The sequence below is a fragment of the Pseudorca crassidens genome, chromosome 16 (genome assembly GCF_039906515.1).
Source record: "Pseudorca crassidens isolate mPseCra1 chromosome 16, mPseCra1.hap1, whole genome shotgun sequence".
NCBI classification, from domain to species: Eukaryota; Metazoa; Chordata; class Mammalia; order Artiodactyla; family Delphinidae; genus Pseudorca; species Pseudorca crassidens.
The window spans coordinates 45,369,144-45,391,384 of NC_090311.1; the positions used below are offsets into that span (position 1 = coordinate 45,369,144).

Sequence of the window (22,241 nt, forward strand, 5' to 3'; positions counted from 1 at the left end):
GGGAGACGGGGAGGGAGGAATGGAGGAAAGAAAGAATGAAAAGCATGCAATGATGGACTTTAAGGCAGTAGATGATCCCACCTATGTTAAAGAGAAATAATTCTAGCTAGAGAATTGGGGAACTGGTGGGGGGATGGGAGTTAGACTAGAGGTAAAGAGATTAGGTAGGAAGCAGTCACTACAGTCCATACAGGAGGTGTTGAAAGCCTGAACCAGGGCAGAGCAGTGAGGACAAGTTGGAGATATTTTGGAAACTATCCCAAGGTGGCAAAGTTTCTATGAAACAAACATTCCGTGTTCTGCATGAGAGTAAATGGCATGAGTATAAATTAACTCAGTGCTTGGGGAAGTAGCTTAATAACGTTAAAAAGGTCTTAAAATGTTCATACGCTTTGGCCCATTTCTAAGTCCCTATATTAAGAAAAAATTTTTTAATGTTTTAAGCACAAAATATGTACTATAGCATTATTTATGAGGGAAAGCAACCTAAATGCCCAAGAATAGTGGACTAATTAAGGAAATGGTGGTATATCCATACAATTAAATATTACACAGTCAATGAAATACTTAAAACGTGAAATTATATAGGAAAATATGTTATAATATTAAAGAAAATGGAAATAAAACAGGAAATTGCACTTACAATGTGCTCTTAATGTAAAAATGTCTAATGTAGTTAGTAAATGTTTACTAATTGTTTTTTCTGCATATTGTTATGAGCTTTATTTGTGTATCAAACTTTTCTTTATTTTCTAAAAAAGATAGTTCATTACTTTCATCAAAAAATATGTTGTATTTCCTTTTTTTAGCAAGACAATAGCCCTATTATTCTTAGATTTGAAGGACAATTCCATAGCTATCCTTCACACCTTCTCCAGGGTTTCCTGGAACATATATTTTGCGTGGCAGGGGTTGGATCCCACTTTTGTGATCTTCATCCACCCTATCTCAGCTGTAGCCCGAGTCTTTCATGTCCTACAGTTTGATTCCCAGAGAATCCCTCTGGTGTTTGTCCTTTGATAAATAAAGCCAGTCCCACTGAAATCTGCCCTCATCTCCCACCTGTAGAGAATGGCAAGTACTCACTCTCTCTCTGTCCAGAGTGGTGGTCCTGTCAGGCAGAGGAGAAAGCGGGACTTGCCACCAGATGGAGCCCAGGCTCCCAGAAATGGGGAGACTGCCTTGAGCCTGTCTCTTTGCCCATCCCCAAAAGTGAGTGTGCAGAACAGGTGACTTCATGTACCCACCACCTCACGTGGAATGAACTTATTTTTAAATTCAGTTCAACTCATTACTGAATGTGTACCACAGTCAGACCCAGTTCTGAAGCTGGGTACAGAGGACGTGTAGGGGAATACAGAAGACTTCTGAGATCAGGTCACAGCAGTTGGAAAGCTTACCACCCGCACGAAGCTTCCTTCTAGTGTCCAAAGCCTTTTACTACCATGCCTTCCAAGCCTCGCCCATCATCAGTTAGAAAGCCGATAAAAAATTTTTAAATAAATTAAAATATTAATTAATTAAAAGTAAATGATAGCCAACCAATTACTCTGCCAGGCAGCGGGTTTTCCAAGTACCACCTCTAACTCATGGAACATCCTTGCTGTGGAGTCCACATCTTCTTCCCTAGGACTTCCAGCCGTGGTTCTATTCCCAGAAGACATCTCCAAAGAAGTCTACCCCCTTTCCCATCACACGCCCAGCCTCCCTGCCCCCGAGTTCTGCAACCCCTCGCCTCCGAGCGCATCAACCTCCTCCAGACAACCCCTTAGGTGTCCAGATTCGGGTTTTCTTATCCTGGCCTCCCTCTCTCTGGCTGCCCTCCTCCCACTACACACTGACAATCTCCAGGCCTAAGTGTGGCTGGCACCTGACTCACCTCAGTGCCCACCTGCACCCGGCGCAGAGTGACGTTCAGCCAAGCCTGTGGAAGAAGCCAATGCCCACGGAAGTCTCTGCGCTCCACCGTACCAGCTCAGGTGTCACCCCTCCAAAAGCTTTCCTGACTCCCCAGGTGGGCTCCTCTTCCCTCTGTAGACTCCCAGAGCACCCCTGCTCTCAGTAATCACAGCATGGCTAAGTGCCCCAGTCGCGCGGCCTCCCTCTAACCCTGGGGACTTGGTGAGAGCAGGAACTGTGTCTCGTTTTCCAGGCATCCCTGGAGTCCAACCCTAATGCCTCACAAGGGCCTGGCAGTGAGGGAAGCCGAGGCAGGAGGGAAGGGTGAAGAGAAACTGAGTGAGAGAATGAATAGAGGGAGGGAGGAGGGGATAGCAGCTGAGGTGGCCCCAGTCCCCTGACTGCCAAAACAGAGGCCAAGTGGAGGAGGTGAGGTGCAGGAACGGTCGCGCTTACCGAGTCCGAGGCGGGTCCGGCGAGGTCAGAGCTCCGGGAGGGCGGGGCCGGGGGCAGGGCGGGCAGGAGGCGGAGGGGGGCGGCAGGGGCCCCGGACGCTCAGAGGCAGGAAGCTACCGCGCGGGGTGGGCGCGGGGCGGAGACCAGCGTACCGGCGCGCGAAGGCTCTCAGTGCTCGCTGCGCCCGCGCCCCGCGGTCCTCGCTGCGCGCCACCATGCCCTCCTACACCGTCACCGTGGCCACCGGCAGCCAGTGGTTCGCGGGCACCGACGACTACATCTACCTCAGCCTCGTGGGCTCCGCGGGCTGCAGCGAGAAGCACTTGCTGGACAAGCCTTTCTACAACGACTTTGAGCGCGGCGCGGTGAGGACGCCCGGCCCTGACGGGCTGGGGTGGCCGGGACAGGGTGCGGACATCGGGGCGGCTGGGACTCAAGTTCGGGGGCGAGGGGCTCTGAGAGGCCACTTAACTGGGCAAGCGCTGTGACCACCATTACTTGTGCCCCACTTCCTAGGACTCCACAGGTGGCACCTCGGCTGTGGGGAGAACGCGCAGGGCTGGGGGTCCAGAGGCCTGAGTTCCATCCGGGCCTAACCACTAGCTCACTCTGCCCCCTCTCTGGGCCTCAGTTTCCCCAAATGTAAAGTACAAGTTGGCTTCAGGCTGGTCTAGGAGTTCGAGCCGGTGGCCCAGAGTGGCACTAGCTTATGTCTCCACACCTGGGCAGCTCACATTCTCAGGAGAGGTCCCCAGAGGAATGCAGAGGGAAAGAACGAGAGACCCAGGCCAGGAGAAGCCTTTTGCAAACCTGGAGGTCGTCGCTGGCTCCCAGCAGAGTGTACACCAGGGAACACTCCCACCCTGAGTGTGAGGGCTCAGAAGAGAAAGAGGGAGGAGGGCTTCCCCTCTCCCCTCCTCACCAGAGACCCTGGAGCCTGAGAGTTCAGGGAGCAAAGGGAGCGTGTTGACTGCACGTCCAGTCTGTGATGCCAGGCGCTGTGTGAGGATTCATTCAGAAGTGGGCTCCCCATGCTGACCTGGCGTGAATTCCAGCCTGTAGCTTTCTCTGTGAGCAGCACAGCAGGTGGCGATCCTCGCCAAGTGTTTGGTGTGATGTGCCCAGTCCACTGGGCTTATTAAGTGTTCATTACTTAAGTGCTCATGAAGTGACTATTGTGACAGCTCCAACACACTACAGGTGCCCAGGAAATATCTGTTCCCTTCTACCACCCCCAGCTTCTGAACTGGACCAAAAGGACTTAGATTTCACAAAGCTGTCTTTTTTATCTCTTCATTATTTGGTTGAACCATAAGGAATTGCTCATAGTTGACTATTTTTGACAAAACTGGCAATTTCATATGGTTCAACCAAATACTTCTTGGATAATATTCATGAAGCGTGTTTTAGGTCTGCAGAGCCTAAAGTAAGCAAATAATAGCCCACTCCTTTTCCAGATTCCAAACTCAAAGTGAGCTTGATTCCTACCCAGGAGCCTCAGAACCTCGCTATAAGCCCATCTGACACTTAGCCAAGTTCGTCATATTAATGTGGCTAGAGTACCCTTCTAGAAGAGTTAGGTGTTGAGTATAAGAACTACCTCCTATTGTTTGGTTTCCCCAACCAGGGAACTGGCCCAGAGGATGGTGGTGCAGGAGGGCTAATGAGTCATCCATTTGGGATAATGACACCCTCGGCCATTCTGAAGCGCCATCAGAAATAATTATTTCCATTATTTCATGGATTCCCCCAACACTTATGGGAGGAGAACAGGTTACAGACTTCTCTGCCTTTATAAGTGGTCCACAGTGGGTCCGTTCTCCTCCACATACGACACACATCAGTGTGCAGCATAAGCAGCCGGGTGTGGCTTCTCAGAGGGGAGGTACGGGGATGTGACCATAAAAGGGTCGTTAGAAGAGGGGTGAAAGCATCCCTCTGTTCATTATTTCCCCACCCTGAGAATTCATTCAAATGACATTATGATTAAACACTTCAGTGAGAGTCCCAGCAGCAAATTTCAGGAGAGATTTGCATGTCACATTTCCATTGTGGTGAGAGGGGGCAGGTCAGGAGGGGCACTGCAGGGGAATCGCTGGCTCCAAAAGGCTCTTTGAAAAAAATCATCTTTTGAGAAAGCTTCTGCTTATGCAAAGTTACTCCACACTTGGTCTTGCACAGCCCAGATCTACTTCCTCAATCTCCAGCCAATGTCTCTTAAGGACAATCCGTCCCATTTGGGTAAAGGTGAAGGAGAAATCTTAGAGGAAATACTTGCAGAGAAGATAAGGCTAACCCATTTTACCCGAAAAGTGTTACAATCATTATAGATAATAACAGTTACAGTAACAACAATAAAGACTTTTTCTGGGCAACCAATTCAGTCATTTCCAGCTCATTGGCAGGTCAATACCGCATTCTCCCATGCAAAATTCAGTCCTATAAATGGATGGGACTGATTTTTTTCTCAATAAATTGAGTCACAAATCCCTGGTTATTCTCATCAGAGTTCTGCCAAGTGATTCAGGACAGGATTGGGAATTGGGGTCCTTCGCAGGTGATATTGTCCTGTCAAGCGTCACGCCATCTGCTGGGAAAGCCCAGGCGGTGGACCCACATAGCCCAGAGACGTAGCCCAAATTTAGCAAATTGATTTGTTTCTTTGGCTCTGTCGATTTAAAGTAATTCAAGTCCCGATGGGATAACTTTCACAGATCCGAAGATTTCTGGGAAATCTTACCTGACCCTTTTTCATTCCCTGGCAGCACTTTTAAGAAAGCGAAAGGCAGTAGGGTGATGCTTAGTATATCACCCTTGAATGTACTCAGTACGTGTGAACGAGTCTTACAACTATACTTCTTAAATATTTTCTGTGAATATTCTTACAATATATTCATGAAGAATGTATTCTAGAATACCGCCTTCTCAGAAATGATAATATAGTACTGAAGAGTAAATATTTCCTTCTGACCCTCAATCTCTCTATCCCCCACCTTCCCTCTCTGTCCCATCTCTTCCCTACATTCTGCCTCTTCTTCCTCCTTCTCTTCCTTCCTCTGCTCCCTATTCCCCACAATTCCCCATGTCCCTCGTTTCTCTCTTGTTTACTGCTCCAATTTATCCCTTCTGCTGTCTCCTAGATTCCCCCAGCTCCCCCATTCTTTGCTCCCTCAGCCTCCCTAACCACTGCCCCTTTTCTCCCTCTCTCTGCCCCAGCCTCTCCCTTGTCCACCCCTTAATCATCTCCCTCTGTCTCTACTCCACAGCCCCTCCCACTACCCACCAGCCCCTCACTAGCCCCCTCCAGGACAGGCAGTCCAGGCTGGACCACATCATGACTCTTCTCTGTCCTTGCTGTAGCAGGGATCTGGGGCAGAAACAAATGAAACCTTTCTTTAAATGCTGATATAAAGATCAAGCAGGATTTCCCTGGTGGTGCAGTGGTTAAGAATCCACCTGCCAATGCAGGGGACATGGGTTCGAGCCCTGGTCCGGGAAGATCCCACATGCCGCGTAGCAGCTAAGCCCGTGCACAACTCCTGAGCCCACATGCCACAACTCCTGAAGCCTATGCACCTAGAGCCCTTGCTCTGCAACAAGAGAAGCCACCACAATGAGAAGCCCGCACACCACAACGAAGAGTAGCCCCTGCTCGCCACAACTAGAGAAAGCCCGTGCGGAGCAATGAAGACCCAACTCAGCCAAAAATAAATAAATTAATTAATTAAAAAAAAAAGATCAAGCAAAAAACTGGCCAGCTAACAATTTGCTGAAATATTCAAAAGCCTTAAAGTTGTGTATCCAATAGAGGATTGAGAGCAACGGGTGAAATCAGCAAACTGGCCATTCTGAGGAAGGACTGGTGAATATCACGTTTCCCAGGCTCCATGTCTCTTTCCAGTGTCTGACCACTGCACCCACCACCTCTGCCCCGAGAACTCCATGCTCCAGCCTCCTCCTCTCACATGCGAATTCCTCACCTCCTTTCTCTACATTCAGAATGCCCTACCCGTTCCCCTTCTTCTCCACTCAACTCACCTCTGAAATCTTACCAACTCCCAAGAGCTGCCTCAAATGCCACCTTGTAGGAAGCTTTTCCTTGTCCTCCACCCCACCCCACATTGCCCCTTCATACTCCATGGAGGGCTTGAACCAGGGCTCAAAGCCAGGTCACCTGGCTCCCAGGCCAAGGCTTTTCCCACAATGTGGCCATGGGAAACAGTGAGAGGAACCCAGGTTAGGCCATCACACAGGTGTGGGTTCCAATCGTGGGGCCACCAGTTACTCACTAGCATGGTAGCTGCCTGACCTCTCTGAGCCTCAGTTTCCAACTGTAAAATGAGATAATCATCCCCTCGGCCATGCACATATCCTGTATTTTTTGAGGGCCTGTTATGCTCCGTGCCATCCATTGTTGATACTGTATCCTGTTCAGAATGGACATGTGATATTAACGTGTCAAGGCAAATTAGTCAACAAACACAGTATCCACCCAGCATACTGGCCCAGGGAGAGGAGGAAGGAAGGTTGTCACACCCTGTAGCTGTTTGTATCTTCCAAAGACCTGACTTTGCTGTTTGACACACAGGACCCTGAGATCTTCCTGGAGGCCCCTCTCTATCCCCTGTGACTCTCCAGCAGTGGCGCCCTTGGATGCCAGTGTCAGTGTCACCGGACTTTGTCCCTGAGACTGCCTGAGTTAGGTGGGACTGAACTCGGGCCCTGGTTCACCTCCTGTAGCACCGGGCCTGAAGCCACGGCCAGCCAGAGACAAGCCAGACTGGCAGTCCTCTCGCATTGCAAGACCCTGTCAGATGGCCTACTGAGTCCCTGTAGGTCTGTCCAGTGATTTCATCCGGGTGAAACTCCAGGGCCCTCTGCCAGGTGCCTGTGGGTCATTGGGAAAGGGTGACCTGGAGGGCCCATTCTCCTGTGACTGCACCATAGGTGTGCCCAGGGTGACCCTGTTCTCCCTTCTCTCAGAGAAGCTACTCCGTCTCTTCCTTATCAGTCCCCACCCTCAGTTGGACATCTGGCCCTCCCTCTGAGAATCGCCCTGGAGAGGCTCCCTGGGCCCCATCTCCCTTCCCTTTGTGATCCAAGGCTCCTCCCTGCCGTGAGAGTCGCCCACCTCAGATGCTTATGGCACCTGTTACTTTAGATGGCCATCCTCCCCCGCTTCGCCTCAGCCTCCCAGACACCTGCAGCCTCCTGTAGCCCCTCGGAGCCACAGGAAAGCCACTTCCCTTGGAGCAGCCAACCCGAGCCCAGGCCCAGGCCTCAACCCACGCTGACTTCCTTTGCTCGATCTGCACTGCCAGCAACAAAAATGCCTCCGGTTCTCACTCGGCCTCAAGGCCCCTTCTCCATCCTCACGGGAATTCCCTTCAGGTTTTGAGCCAAGTTGTTTCTGCTCATGGGCTCAATTTCTTCCTCCCGTCTCTACTTCTGGCTACTCAATGTGGCACATGTAGTCAAGCATGGACCTCAGCGCAGGGGCCCATGCTAGCTCAGAGCCGCTCGCAGGCAGTGTGGGACTTGCTGACGCCCCAGGAGTCAAGGAGGGAGGACCAGGTGGTTCTGATACACACAGCAGCTGGTGGCCTGTGCCTCTGGAGAAAGGAGCCCACTCAGGCATCATGTCATTTGGATTTCTCAATGGTCCTGCAAGCTAAGCGTGATCTCCCCTTGATAGATGAAGAAACATAGCCTCAGAGAGTGTAACAGTTTGCCCTGGCCCATGGTCAGTTACTTTGGAGCTGGGATGTGAACTCAAGGCCCCTGAGGCTTTCTGAGCTGCCCTGACACTCGGGCTCACCTCGCCCTCTGCCCCTCACTGCCCTCCCTCCAGTCCTCGGTGGGAATCTCTGTCTTGACCCCGCAAGAGGGCCACGGTCTCTGCAGATACTCGTGGCAGGTGGGACTTCGAATGGGGTGGGCCCTGCAAACGTCCAGTCTTAAGCCACCAGTCCCCACTCTGCTTCTCCAGGTGGACGTTGGGCCCCTTGCTCCATCAAAACCTTCCTGCCCTGGCCCACTGATGCCTCAGCTCAGGGGCCTCCCTTCTCTTCCCACCCCTGGGAAGCCACCCAACAAGAGCTGTGTCCTTCCTTTCCTCTCCCTCCTCCCAGCTCCTTAGGTCATCCAGCCCCTCACTGGGACTCCTCTCCCAACTCTATCCGGGGCCTACCGCCTTCTCCCCACGGATCGGCGCCCTGTGGTACAGACAGGCCCCTCTGCCTGAGGTCCCACAGGCCCTGGGGGGCAATGCTCTCTGTGACCTCACCTGTGGCCCCTGGTATCCCAGGGGCCATGCTGTGGGGCAGGAGGGTTCTTTGACCTGCAGGTTGGGCAGGACAGATGTGCTGGCACACCTGTTAGGGACCCAGCCCACAGGCTGGCTCCTCTGTCCCCAGAAAGTGTTTCTAACTGAGGACCCAGGCCCAGACCACCGGGCACTAGGAAGAGACTTCCCTTTCTGACCACAAGCATCTGGCATCTGAGGCAGCCAGGACATGCGAGCTGCTCACTGTGCTCAGAGCCAAGGGCTTTGCTGAAAATGTTCAACTTCCCACTCCCTTTAAGAAGTCCTCCCAGTGGCATTTGGAGGGAGAAGGATGGAAATGGGGATGCATGGGGTCATGTGCGAGATGAACACCCTTCCCCTCCACTTACTTCACCATCACACTGAGAACTCTAAGCCTGCCACCGAGGAAGAAGTTCAAAGATGGGTGAAATCTGGCTTAGAAATTGCCTCAGAGGGCATTGAGTCTGGGGCTCCCCAAACATACTGGTCTTTGGAATGCCCGATGCGAAGCTTGAGCCCCCATCCTTCCTTCCCATCTGCCATCCGCAGATCATGCAGCAGCCATGGAGTGGCTGCCCTGCACTGCCACTGTGCCAGCCCGTCTCCTGGGGTCAGGAGCCTGGCAGCAGCCTGGGGAGCAGTGCTGCACGTGGCCTGAGGTAGCAAGGCCAGCCTCAATCCACCACTGTGCCTTGGATATAGTGGAAACTGCTTATCTGATTCTCTTGGCATCACTGTGGCTCCGTGAACTGCAGAGGCCCCAGGACAGCTTGAACTGTGTGACTTCACTTTTATCTGAGCCTCCCCGTTTGCACTCAGTTATTTGCCCCACTGAGAATGAGAGAGATATGGAAAGACCTGGATTGGAATTCCAGCTCTGCCAATTAGTAGTAGAAGTGGGGCTTACTGAACCTCACTGTCTTCATCTGAGACACAGGTCATAACTCCCCACCCCTCCCAAAGTTGTTGTGGGATCTATAGCAACGTCAGCAAGCCCTTTGCAAGCTGTAAAGGGCTGCCCTTGTGTGTGAGGGCCAGTTTGTCCATCTAGCCTGGTACGGTAGCAGGGCCAGCAGCCTTGCTGCCCTTGTTGTGAGTGGGGGCAGCTGCAGAGGCCCTCAACGAGCCTGGCCTGGCACTGGGCTGTGCGCAGACAGCAGAATGTCTGTCTCTGAGCAGCGCCATCCCTTGCTTGCTAGACTTCCATCGCCTAAGGGTAGAGCCGGGGAATCGGCCATCTCTGTCACCCAGGGTGCAGCAGAGCCGTGCCAAGGACAGGCATTTGGCAGACATCTCAGCTACATTGATTGAGGGTGATTCAAAGGCTCAGGAGCTCCCAGATGGTCTGACTTGCCTTTTCTCCTTCTCAGGTTGATTCTTACAATGTTGTAGTTGATGACGAACTGGGCGACATCCAGCTGATCAGAATCGAGAAGCGCAAGTACTGGCTCCATGACGACTGGTACCTGAAGTACATCACGCTGAAGACGCCCAGCGGGGATTACATTGAGTTCCCCTGCTACCGCTGGATCTCAGGCGAGAGCGAAATTGTCCTGAGAGATGGACGAGGTGAGCGGCTTAGGCCCCTTCCGCTCCCTGGGCTTCTGGGGAATGAGAGAGTCTGCAGGCCCTCCTTCCTCGAAGAACTGTATCCATGGGAATAATAACCATGCTCTCCGTGGTTGAGCACCTGCTTCGTGCCTCGATGCACCTGTAGGAGGTGTGACCTTCCTCTAGGTACTAACAAGCCCCAGGTTCAGAGGGGGAAGTGACAGGCCCCAGGCTCCATCCAGCCGTGTCCCCTCTCTGCTATAAAATCCTCCAGGAGAAGATTATGACCCACTTTTTGCCAGAGGGTAACTGGGGTCCCTAGTAACACATACCCCTGGGACGTGCCCCTGGATGGGCAGTTCTTCAGCTGAGTTCTCAGCTCTCCTCTCTGTGAGGTCACAGTAGGGCTTGGGCTCCAGGGACCCCATGCAGGCCAGGAAAAGGAAGGGGTTGACCAGGAGTGCCTGAGTGCCAGCTCAGAGGAACTGTGGGCAGGCCTGGTGTTCGACGGTCACCAGTCATTAAACATGAAGTCCCACTTTTTGCTGAAAGAGAAAAGAACCTAAAATATACCCTCTTAAGCAAGACCCTCAAATGTGCAAACCCCAATCTGGTACTTCCTCGGGAGGCCATTCTTGGTAAGAGACACGCAGCTGGCCTGGCTGGAGGAGGAGGAGGAGGAGAGAGGAGCAGATGGCGGGGGTCAGCTAAAGCCTCTTTCCCTCTGAATGACGCCCCCCTTGCACACCAGCCTCTTAGCGTGTGTGAGTCAAACCCATGCCTTGGCAAAATCCTGCCTTACCTTAGTCATGACCCTTCAGCGTGCTCACTCTCGAAACCTGAAATGATCTAGTGCATCCACTAGAATAATGAGGAGGGGGACAGCTGCTGCTTCCAGTGCCACCGATTAACACCTCCTAGCTGACAACACATGTCCTATCACTAGTTCATTTGCTCTTCACAGAACTTTGGCAGGGTAGGTAAGATGAGAATGATTAGTACCCTCTCTATTTTAGCTAAGAAAACCAAGACACAGGAGGAAAAGGTCTTCTCTACCTGGTGTTCTTAAAACTACCAGGCCACATCCCATTGCTTCTGACATGGAATTTAACTTAAGAAACAAAATTCAAAAAAAAAAGAAACAAAATTCCAAGATTATTTCTGAACTAAATGATTGGGGCAGGAAGGATTTTTATCCCCTGTCTTCATGGCAGGGAAGATCACAAAAGTCACTGTGTCTTACGGTGGCCAGCATGGGAAAGGCTGCAGACAGGGCACTTCTCATTTACCAGGACTGTAGAAACGCGAGCTCCACATCTCCCTCCTGCCCCCCTCCTACCCACGGTCTCGGATGTGTAGTCCTTCTTCCCACGGACCCCGAATCTCTTTCCAACAAAAAAGCATACGGCACTGTCCAGTTGGGATATTTAGAAGGTATAGGCCAGCGTGCAGGGCCATTAGAACTCCTAGTCCTGGTGGGGTCGGGGAAGGGAAAGAATGTGAGAATAACCGAAAAGGGAAGTGTCCTGGAGCCAGAGCTGCCTTGGGAGGAGCTCTGGTCCTCAGCAGAGATGCAGACAGCCTGGAGAGACCCTACAGAGAGAGGCTGGGGAAGAAGTGTCCTCTCCTCACTGTCCCGTACCCTCCAGTCTCTGGTCAGGGTTTCCAGTGGCTGAACCGAACGTGAAGCCCACTGATGCATTGATCAGGGACCTTCAGGGACAGGACAGGTGAAGGGTGGATCTGGAGGGGCACATGGGAGCCACCCAGTATGTTCCACTTATCAGTTGCTGGGTAGCACTCTTAGTGGCTTGAAACAACCATTTCATTTTGCTCATGATCTTAGGGGTCAGGAATTTGGGAAAGGCTCAGCTGGGTGGTCCCTCTGTGAGCCATGGGGCATTCGCTGAGAGGGGAAGGGCTAGAGAATTCGCTTCTAAGATGGTTCTCCTCTCGTGTGCTTCAGGGCTCCGTGGTCTCTCCCTCTCCACGTGGCATCTCATTTTTAAGGCTTCCCCGTAGAGCCTGGGCTTCTCACAGCTTTGTGGTCTCAGGGTAGTTGCACTTCTTTTTGTGGTGGCTGGCTTCCAAAAGCAAGAGACAGAAAGTGGAAGCTGTCAGTTTCTTCAAGCCTGGCCCTGGAAATTGGCCCAGTGTAACTTCTACCACTTTCTATTGGTCCAAGCAGTCACAGAGCCCACCCAGACTCAAGGGGAACATAGACCTCCTCTCAATGAAAGGAACGTCAAAGAATTTGTGGCCATCTTTGGTCCACCACATGGCACGACAACCAACCCTTTGGGCAACCTGTAAATGAGGGGGCCCAGCCCACAAGCGATTCAATCACTCACCACATAGAAACCTCTGGAATCTAATATTTCACCACTGCACTTGGGGTGACCATAGAAGTCAGAGGGCTCTCTCTGTGGTGACTGACATTTTTGTAAAATACAATAAAAACTAACTACTAGAAAAATGAAATAAAAAGCAAACCAAAGCCATTCAAAATACAAGCCCTGTTTTTATTATCAGATGCAACAGTCAGAAGTATTTTAGCAAGTTACTCTAAGTTTGTAAACCTGTACACTCAACCTCTGTTCTCACCTCATTGCACACCAGCACCCAACAGTTCTGAGCCTCACAGAGCTCTCTGGCCCATTGCACCTCTGCCTGAGGCAGCTCCAGTCCCAGGCTTGGCACTGGGGCCCAAAGAGGAAGATCAGTGGGTCACTGTGGTCCCAGGGATTCCAAGCATCTATGTGAAAGACTCATATCAGTCTTTTGGAATCTGTCCCCCTGAGCTCTGCTGTAGTCAGTCCAGGCTTTGTCACCTGCCTTGTTCCCAGAAGTTCTGTTAGTCAGTGGGGCCAGGAAGAAGGATGCTATATGCCATTTGAAACTTGGTAGGTTGCAATTTTACACGTTCTCTGACTTATTCATACAGTAAAGCTAAAGAGATACAGCTCCTCAGAGCAAGGTGCCTGAGAAATAGGCAGGTTCTTTAAGGGTGGATAAGAGATGATGAATGTGCCAGTGACAGCTGTTGTTACATTTAATACTCATCTTGCCTTCAATGGCCTAGAGCCTCCCCACTTATTTACAAAAATGTCAGTCTGTGATGGAATGGAAGTTTTAAAAAGCCGGCTCTTCACCACAGAGAGCTGGAGAAGCTCTTCACTGCAGAGGCCCCCTTTCCAGGTGATGCTCTGGAATCCTGCCAGTCGGGGTTCCATTGACTGTGTTCACTGATTTTACCCTAAATAATAGTATAAAGGGTAATCTCGATCTGACCTCTCCTGCTCTAAAGGCCCTGAGAAGTGTGACCAACCGTGCCCTTAGCCACCTGCCCACTCCTGAAATGAAAGATGAGACACCTTTGAAGTCTGGCTTAGAGGGAGGAAGAGGACGCTCAGGTCCATGATAATTATAAGGACAACAGTGATAACCGTGGTTCCCATTTACTGGGCACTTACTGGTCCTAAGCACTGTATGGAGTGATTTGCTGCAGCCTCTCACTAAATCCCCACCATGGCCCTAGAAATAAGCGTTATTATCTCCATTTTACATGGGAAGAAGCTAAGGCAGCTTGCTCAAGGTCACACAGCTGTAAGTGACACAGCCCTAGTCCAAACCCAAACCCAAGAACATCTCTTCTAAAGCCCACACTCTAGGACATGACAGGCTGTTTTAGAATAAGCTCCATTCTCATTCCTCTGTGTAGCCACCACAGGAAACTGGACAGTGTCAGCGTCTGTGTATTGAACCTTAAGTCACACATTTCTCCAGGAAGCAACCAATTGGACTTAGAAACACAAGAGCCATGAGTCCCTGCTATTCTCTCAGGCAACATGGAAACCCGCAGTGGCTGCCATTTCTGCTCTGCATGAGAAATGCAGGAATGAACTGCCCTGAAGTGGTTTGAAGAGATCCACCAAAGATCACGGAATGCCTCTCCTCTGAAGTGGAAGAGGAGCTCTGCACCAGGGGCCCCACGATTCTTGGCAAAGGCAGTGTCCTGGGAGCCCCCAGGTGGAAATCCACAGGCAGGCCAGAGATGGGCACACTGCCTGCCAGAGAATCATTGGTCTGCCTTCCTGTAAGTCACGATCAGAACCAAGCCTAGCTTATGTATCTGGATGTGATTCTCAGAACCCCGAGGTTCAGAGCCCCCAGGCTTGCTGAGTGAGCAGACAGGAGGAGGAGGAACTGGATTTGTCTTTTATAAAGAGAGTTAGCTAACAGCATGGGATTTGAGTCTTGTGTTGAAAATCCACTAATTAGGTTGTGACCTTGGGTAAAGTTCAAGGGCAAATCTATTCAACCTCCCCAAGCCCCCATTTCTTTGCTATAAAATGAGGGAGTGTTCCGAGGCTTAAATGAGACGATACACATAAAGCACTTGGCTCAGGAAGGGTATCTGAGGGAAACCTGAAAACTGGATGTTGTTAATGTGCTTCCCTAGGCTCTTCTCACCCATGTCCTTTTCTCACAGCGAAGTTGGCCTGTGATGACCAAATTCACATTCTCAAGCAGCACAGACGTAAAGAACTGGAAACACGGCAAAAAGAGTATCGGTGAGTTATGACATCAGACCAAATGGCTTGGGGCCATGGTGTCTTCTATCTCGGGGGCATAACCCTGCCCACAGTTTATGGCCCATCATTGCTGGTACGTGATAACCAAGGGACCAGATCCCTTCAGTGCTTCTCAATACCCAAGTTCCACCTTACCACCACTCCACGCAGAGATGGTGAAAGAGTTATGAAAAACTTAGGATCAACCGTATTGGCATTTAGGAGGAATGGGACAGTAAAGGCTTGAATTCACCTTGATGTTCTCCCACTCCCATTGTAGGAATTACCCTTTACTTTTTATGTCTTCTTATAATAATTCAGTTATAAATGTGATACATAATCTACAAGAAAATTGACAAATCTTTAGCTAATAGACTAAGAAAAAAGAGAAGACTCAATTTATTAAAATTAGAAATAAGAGAGGGAACATCAATACCAACCTCACAGAAATTAAAACGAATGAAAGGGAATAGCATGAACAATTGTATACCAACCAATTAAATAACTGAGATGAAAAGGACAAATTCCTTAGACAGAAACTGCCAAAGCTGACTCAAGAACAAATCAAATGAATAGACTGATCACAAGAAAAGAGAGTGAATACTAACTTTAAATTAATTTTAAAACTTCCTACTAAGTAATTTTAAAACTTCCTACAAAGGAAAGCCCAGGCCCATATGGCTTCACTGGTGACTTATAGCAAACATTTAAAAAATTAATACCAACCCTGCATAAACTCTTCCAAAAAATAGAAAAGGAGAGAACTTGTCTCAACTCATTGTATGAGGCCAGTATTATACCCAAACCAGACGTCATAAGAAAACTACACATCAATATCTTTTATGAACATAGATACAAATATTTTCAACAAAATATCAGCAAACAAAATCCAGCAGCACATAAAAGACATTATACAATATGAAGAGGTGGAATTGATTCCAAGTATGCAAGGTTGGTTTAACATCCAAAAATCAATTAATGTAATATACCATATGAAGAAAGAACAAAAAATACATGGTCAAAAACAATACATGATCATCTTAATAGACACACAAGAAAGCATTTGACAAAAATTTTAAAAAACACTCAAAAAATAGGAACTGAAGGGAACTTCCTCAACCTGATAAAGTGCATCTACAAAAAGTTCACAGTTAACATCATACTTAATGGGAAAAGACTGCATGCCTTCCTCCTAAGATCCAGGAACAAGATAAGTATATCAGCTTTTGCCACTTCTACTCAACATTGTACTGGAGGTTCTAGCCAGGGCAATTAGACAAGAAGGAAGAAAAAACATCCGTATTGGAGAACAATAAGTAAAACCATTGCTATTCACAGAGGACATGGCCTTGTGTGTAGAAAATCCTAAGGAATTCACCAAAAAAATCATTGGAACTGAAAACAAGCAATATTGCAGCATACAAGACCAATATGCAAAATTCAGTTGTTTTCTATTTGTGAGCAATCAATAATTTAAAATGAAAATAAGAAAACAGTTCCATTTACAATAGCATCAAAAGGAATAAAATATTTATGAATAAATTTAACAAAAGAAGTTTAAGACTTACACAATGAAAACTACAAAATACTGTTGAAATTAATTAAAGAAGAGCTAAATAAGATGAAAGACATCTCATGTTCATGGACCAAAGGACTTACATTATTTAAATGGCAATACTCCCCAAAGCAATGTACAAATTCAACACAATCGCTATCAAAATCCCTGCTGACTTTTTTGCAGAAATTGACAAGCTGATTCTAAAATTCATATGGAAATGCAAGGAACCCAGAGTAGTCAAAACAATCTTGGAAAAAAAAGTAAACAAAGTTGGATGATTCACACTTCTCAATATCCCAAGTACTACACCACTGCAATAGTCAAGACAATGTAGTATTCACATAAGCATAGACGTATAGATCAATGAAATAGAATTGAGAGCCCAGAAATAAGCCCTTACACTTATGGTCAATTAGTTTTCAACAGAGGCAACACGACCATTCAATGGGGAAAGAAGTCTTTTCCACAAATGGTGTTGGGACAACTGAATAGCCACATGCAAAAGAATGAAGTTGAACCCTTACCTCACACCACATACGTAAATTAAGTTAAAATGGATCAAACACCTAAATGTAAGAGCTAAAACTATAAAACTTTGAAGAAAACATGGATAAATCTTCATGACCCTGAATTTGGCAAAGGATTTTTATATATGACCATGAAAGCATAAGCAACAAAAGAAATACAGATAAGTCGATGTCATCAAATTTTAAAACTTCTATGCTTCAAGGACACCACCAAGAAAGTGAAAGAACAACCCACAGAATGGGAAAAAATATTTGCAAATCATGTATCTGATATGGGACTCGGATCCAGTACATAAAGAACTCTTACAACTTAATGATAAAAGATAAATAATCCAATTTAAAAATCGGCAAGGACCTGAATTGATATTTTTACAAGGAAGATATACAAATGACCAATAAGTACATGAAAAGATGCTTGACATCATTATTCATCATGGAAATGCAGATCAGCACCACAGTGAGATACCACTTCACACTCACGAGGATGGCTAGAATCAAAAAGTCAAACAATAACAACGTGAGGATGTGGAGAAGTCAGAACCCTCATACACTGCTGGTGGGAATGTAAAATGTAACAGCTGCTTTGGAAAACAGTCTGATAGTTCCTCAATCTATTAAACACAGAGTAACCATATGATCCAGCAATTCCATACCTAAGCGTATACCCAGGAGAAATGAAAACTTATGTTCACACAAATATACCTGTGCATGAATATTTATAGCATTATCCATAATAGCCAAAAGGTGAATACAACCCAAATGTTCATGAACTGATGAATGTCAGTGGTATATCTATATAATGGAATATATTTTGGCCATAAAGAGGAATGAATAAACACTTCTCCAGAGCAAATATATAAATGGCCAATAAGCACATGCAAAGATGCTCAAAACTATTAGTCATCAAGAAAATGCAAATTGAAAGCACAATGAGATACCACTTCACACACACTAGGATGGTTGGAATTAAAAAGACAGATAATAAGAAGTGCTATGAAGCATGTGGAAAAACTCGAGCCCTCATATATTGCTGGTGCAATGTAAAATGAAGCAGCCACTTTGGAAAACAGTTTAGCACTTCTACCTCTAGGTACTTACACAAAACTAATGAAATCATATTTCTACACACACAAAAAAACTTATACACAAATATTTATAATAACACTATCCATAATACCCCCAAAGTAGAAACAACCTAAATTCTGTTAATTGATGAATGGATAAATAAAATGCTGTATATCCGTGCAATGGAATATTATTTGGCATTGAACTATGGATACATGCTAAACTATAGATGAACCTCAAAAACATTGTAATAAATGAAAAGGTCATATACAAAAGGCCACATGGTGTATGATTCTATTTATATGAAATGTCCAGAAGACGCAAGTCTATGGACACACATTAGTAGATTAGTACTTGCCTAGAGCTGAAAGTTGGGGGTGGGACATGGGGAATGACCATTAATGGGTACAAAGTTTCTTTTGGGGTGAACATATTCCAAAATTAGATTATGGTGATGGTTGCTCAACTCTGTAAATATGCTACAAACCTCATAATTGGATACTTTTAAATAAGGGATGAATTTTATTGTATGTAAATTATATCTCAATGTAACTTTTTAAAAATAATACATGAGCAAGAGTGAACATCTGGAAAGTGGTGGTCAGTGGGCTGTATCCAGCCTATAAATGTGTTTAATGGGTCATTGTGGAATTCTGAGTAAACAGGGCTCATTCTCTAGGTTTCCCCAGTCCAACACCAGTCTATCATCTATATCAAGGCTTCTTTCATTTCCTACTTTGGCCCCTGGAGACATTTGAGTTTGAGACTCCTTCCAAGGGAAGGAACAGTCAGCATGGTTAACTGGGCAGGGATGGGGGTGGGGGGGTGCTTTTGGAGAGTGATGACTGTTACGCTTTTCACATATTCCTCTATAGTTCAAATTCTTACAAGGAATATGTAATATGTCAGGTTTTGTTTTTTTTTTCAATCCAGTAAAGCAAGAGAAGGGGAATAATGTAGAAGCAGAATAATGTAGAAGCAGGAAAAATACCTGTAATCCATCCATTTTCACTTTTATTTCTTTGGGATTATATTGTATACATGACTTGACAGCCCCCTTTTTTTCCCTTAGAAGTATAGCAGAATCATTTCCCCATATTTAAAAAATCTCATCACAAACATGATTCTAGTTTTTATATAATATTTCATTGTATGGATGCACTATACTTTACTTAAACACCAACCTGACTGGACATTTAGGAGGTTTTTAATTTTTTATTCTTATAAACAATGTGAAAATCTTTCCTTTTCGTGTGTATTATTAAGTATTTCCTCAGGATAGATACCCAGAAATGAAATTACTAAGTCAAATAGTAGAAGTTATTAGTATATATAGACAAATTTCTCTTCAAAAATCTTTAACCATTTTCCATGATCAGTGTGTAGATACCTATTTCACTAATCCTTGCTGTAGCTGGGTGGTATCCTCTATTTTTTTAACTTTTCTAATTTGTAAAGACATCTCTTTTCTCTTAGCCCCTTATTCTTTCCCCCTTTCATGGACCCACTGCTGTCCAGTGGTTGAGAAATCCCCACTGAGGCCGCTGATTGCCTCAGTCTCAAAATTATCTTTAGCTCTATCCCCCGTTCCTTCAAAAACTTACATTTCCATGAAACAGAATGGAAAATGAGAAACAGGACCATACACACATGGATATACTTGATATATTACAGAGGCTCTGACAATGAGTAGTGTGGGACTATTGGGAATCCATACAGAACAGAGAGAGAAAAGTGGAGGAAGAGAAAAAGAAGAAATTGGACTCTACATCATATCATTCAGAAAACTCATTGTTGGGTTGAATAGACTTAAATGTTAAAGGCAAAACTATAAAACTTTTAAACTATAGAAGATTCTTCTTCATGACCTCAAGGAAAAAAAATTTTTCAAACAAGGCTCAAAATGTACTAACCATAGAGGAAAAGAATAAACTCACCTATCTCAAAGTGAGGAACTTCAGTTCACTACAAGACACCACAAAGAGAGTGAGGAGAAAGTTCACAGAGTGATGGACAAGAATTATTATTTATCATGTACCAAGAACCCCTACAAATCTACAAGAAGAGCATTGTCAATTCAGTAGAAAAATGGACACTTCAGTCACTGCACAAAGTATAAGCAGCAAGTTTACGAAAAGGTGCTCAACCTCATTTGTTATCAGAGGAATCAAAAGTAAGATCACAATGAGCTACTACTGCTGCACACACACACACACACACACACACACACACACACACACACACACACGGGCAAAACTGAAACAACTTGACAATACCCAAGTGTCAAAGAAGGTATGAAGGGATGGGAAGACTCATACACTGCTGACAGGGACATAAATTGAAACAACCTCTGTAGAACACAGTTTTGCAATATTTGGTGAAATTGAAGCTACATTATAATCTTTGACTCAGAAATTCTACTCCTGGATCTAAATCCAGGTGTGCAGGTGCACCTGGATACATGTACACAGATGGTCACAACAGTATTATTTATGAGAGCCAAAAAAATGGAAACCACCCAATGTCCATCAGAAGTAGAACAAATAAATAAATTGTGATAACTCTACGCTGCAAGGAAGAGCAGTGAACTGTTGGTACCCACAGCAACATGAACAAACCTCACTAACACAGCGCTAAAGAATAGAAACCAGACACATGTCCAGCCAGTCCATGAGGTTTGAAATTATATTGCTTAGGCAAAGTTGTATAGCAGTGGAACAATAAACAATAGCCGGAACCGATTATCACAAAATCAAGGTGATCGGGGAGGTTGAGTGGGCAGTGGGTGTGGAGGCTACTAGCAATGTTCTGATTCTCGATCTGGATGTTGCTTACACAGATGTCTTGTGCATTTTTATGCATATGTGAGTGTGTGAGTGCATATATACACATACATCCATATATTTATATATTCTTTTCCAAAATAAAATTTTTAATGAAATTTTTATGATTTTTAGTGCCAGGTATGGAAGAATAATCTGCTAATGCAGTGCATAATGTTAAGGGTCTATGAATTTGCAATTTGTTGTAGAATATTTGTGAGTAAGCCTCTCAGCTCAGGCACCATATGATGTGTTTTGAGACTTTTGTAGTTGGTGCAGTGCACAAGGCATTGTCCAAGAGCTATGCACCGCCCATTCCCATCCTAAAGGGCTGGCGTTCATATGCCCCTTCCACAGCTTCCCTCCCCACTTCAACCACCCAGGGAAAGCCCCTACAGTGAGCACTCCACGTGCTTCTGGCCTTGTGGAAGGAGGGAGTCCTAGACTGTGGCGAGTTAAACAGCTTCCAGAGAATCAGGCTAGTTTGTGTCCTGTTAAGAGAGTGGACAGCAAATCTTATCAGTTCCACACTAATTCAGTTAATGACTAATAACTCAGTCTTACAGGCATTTTGTCTTAACCCAGTATTTTCCAAAGTGTGCACTGGAGCAACTGGTTCCAAAACTTTCTCCCCAGAAGAGGGTCCCATGGTAAAAAAAAGTTTGGGAAACTGTTTCTCACATCCCCCTTCTAGAGGTTCACAATGCACATAAGCATCGAGGATTCTGAGAAGTTCTGGAGTAATGGACCCTGGTTAATTTTTTTTTTTTTTTTTTGCGGTACGCGGGCCTCTCACTGTTGTGGCCTCTCCCGTTGCGGAGCACAGGCTCCGGATGCACAGGCTCAGCGGCCATGGCTCACGGGCCTAGCCGCTCCGCGGCATGTGGGATCTTCCCGGACCGGGGCACAAACCCGTGTCCCCTACATCGGCAGGTGGACTCTCAACCACTGCACCACGAGGGAAGCCCTCTTTTTTTTTTAAAACCCAGTGTGTCCCAAGAGAATTTGACATACGACTTTTAACATCGTGCAGAACGATTGCTCCATGCAGCACCCTTTGAGATACACCCCTTCCCCAGGGAGAGGTAGATTCAGTGGTGTGTTGGTTTTACAGAGACGGGGCTCTGGCAGGGTCTAGGGAATGGGGCAGAAGGTTTTCTGGTGAGATAGTCTGCCCCTTTCTTAGATCTAATCATCGTTTCTTCCTCCTTCTACTCATCTGCCCTTTTCAGACCTCCTCCTCTGCTTCCGTTCAGGAAACACTGAATTTTGCACCTTCTGCATATTCTTATAGTTCCTCTTTCATATGAACTCACAGGCTTCCAGATTAGAGTTTGGAAGTAACAACTAAGAATAATCTCCAGTATGTCAAAAGCTGGCAAGTCCAGCTGGCTCTCGTCACTCAATCAGCCAGGCAGGGACATGGAGAATCCCACACAGGTCATAACCCAGCATCCATGTTCTCTCACTATGACTGCATAT

The 22,241-nt window shown here is 46.6% G+C and overlaps 1 protein-coding gene across 1 annotated transcript in view; it reads left to right on the forward strand.

The window, feature by feature from the left end:
• Positions 1–2,570: 2,570 nt before the first annotated feature.
• Positions 2,571–22,241, forward strand: part of ALOX5 (arachidonate 5-lipoxygenase) — a 54,223-nt gene continuing 34,552 nt past the window's right edge. The window contains exons 1-3 of the mRNA XM_067708902.1: positions 2,571–2,720; positions 10,033–10,231; positions 14,706–14,787. Coding sequence (XP_067565003.1) covers positions 2,571–2,720; positions 10,033–10,231; positions 14,706–14,787 — 431 coding nt within the window. The remainder of the gene's footprint in view (positions 2,721–10,032; positions 10,232–14,705; positions 14,788–22,241) is intronic.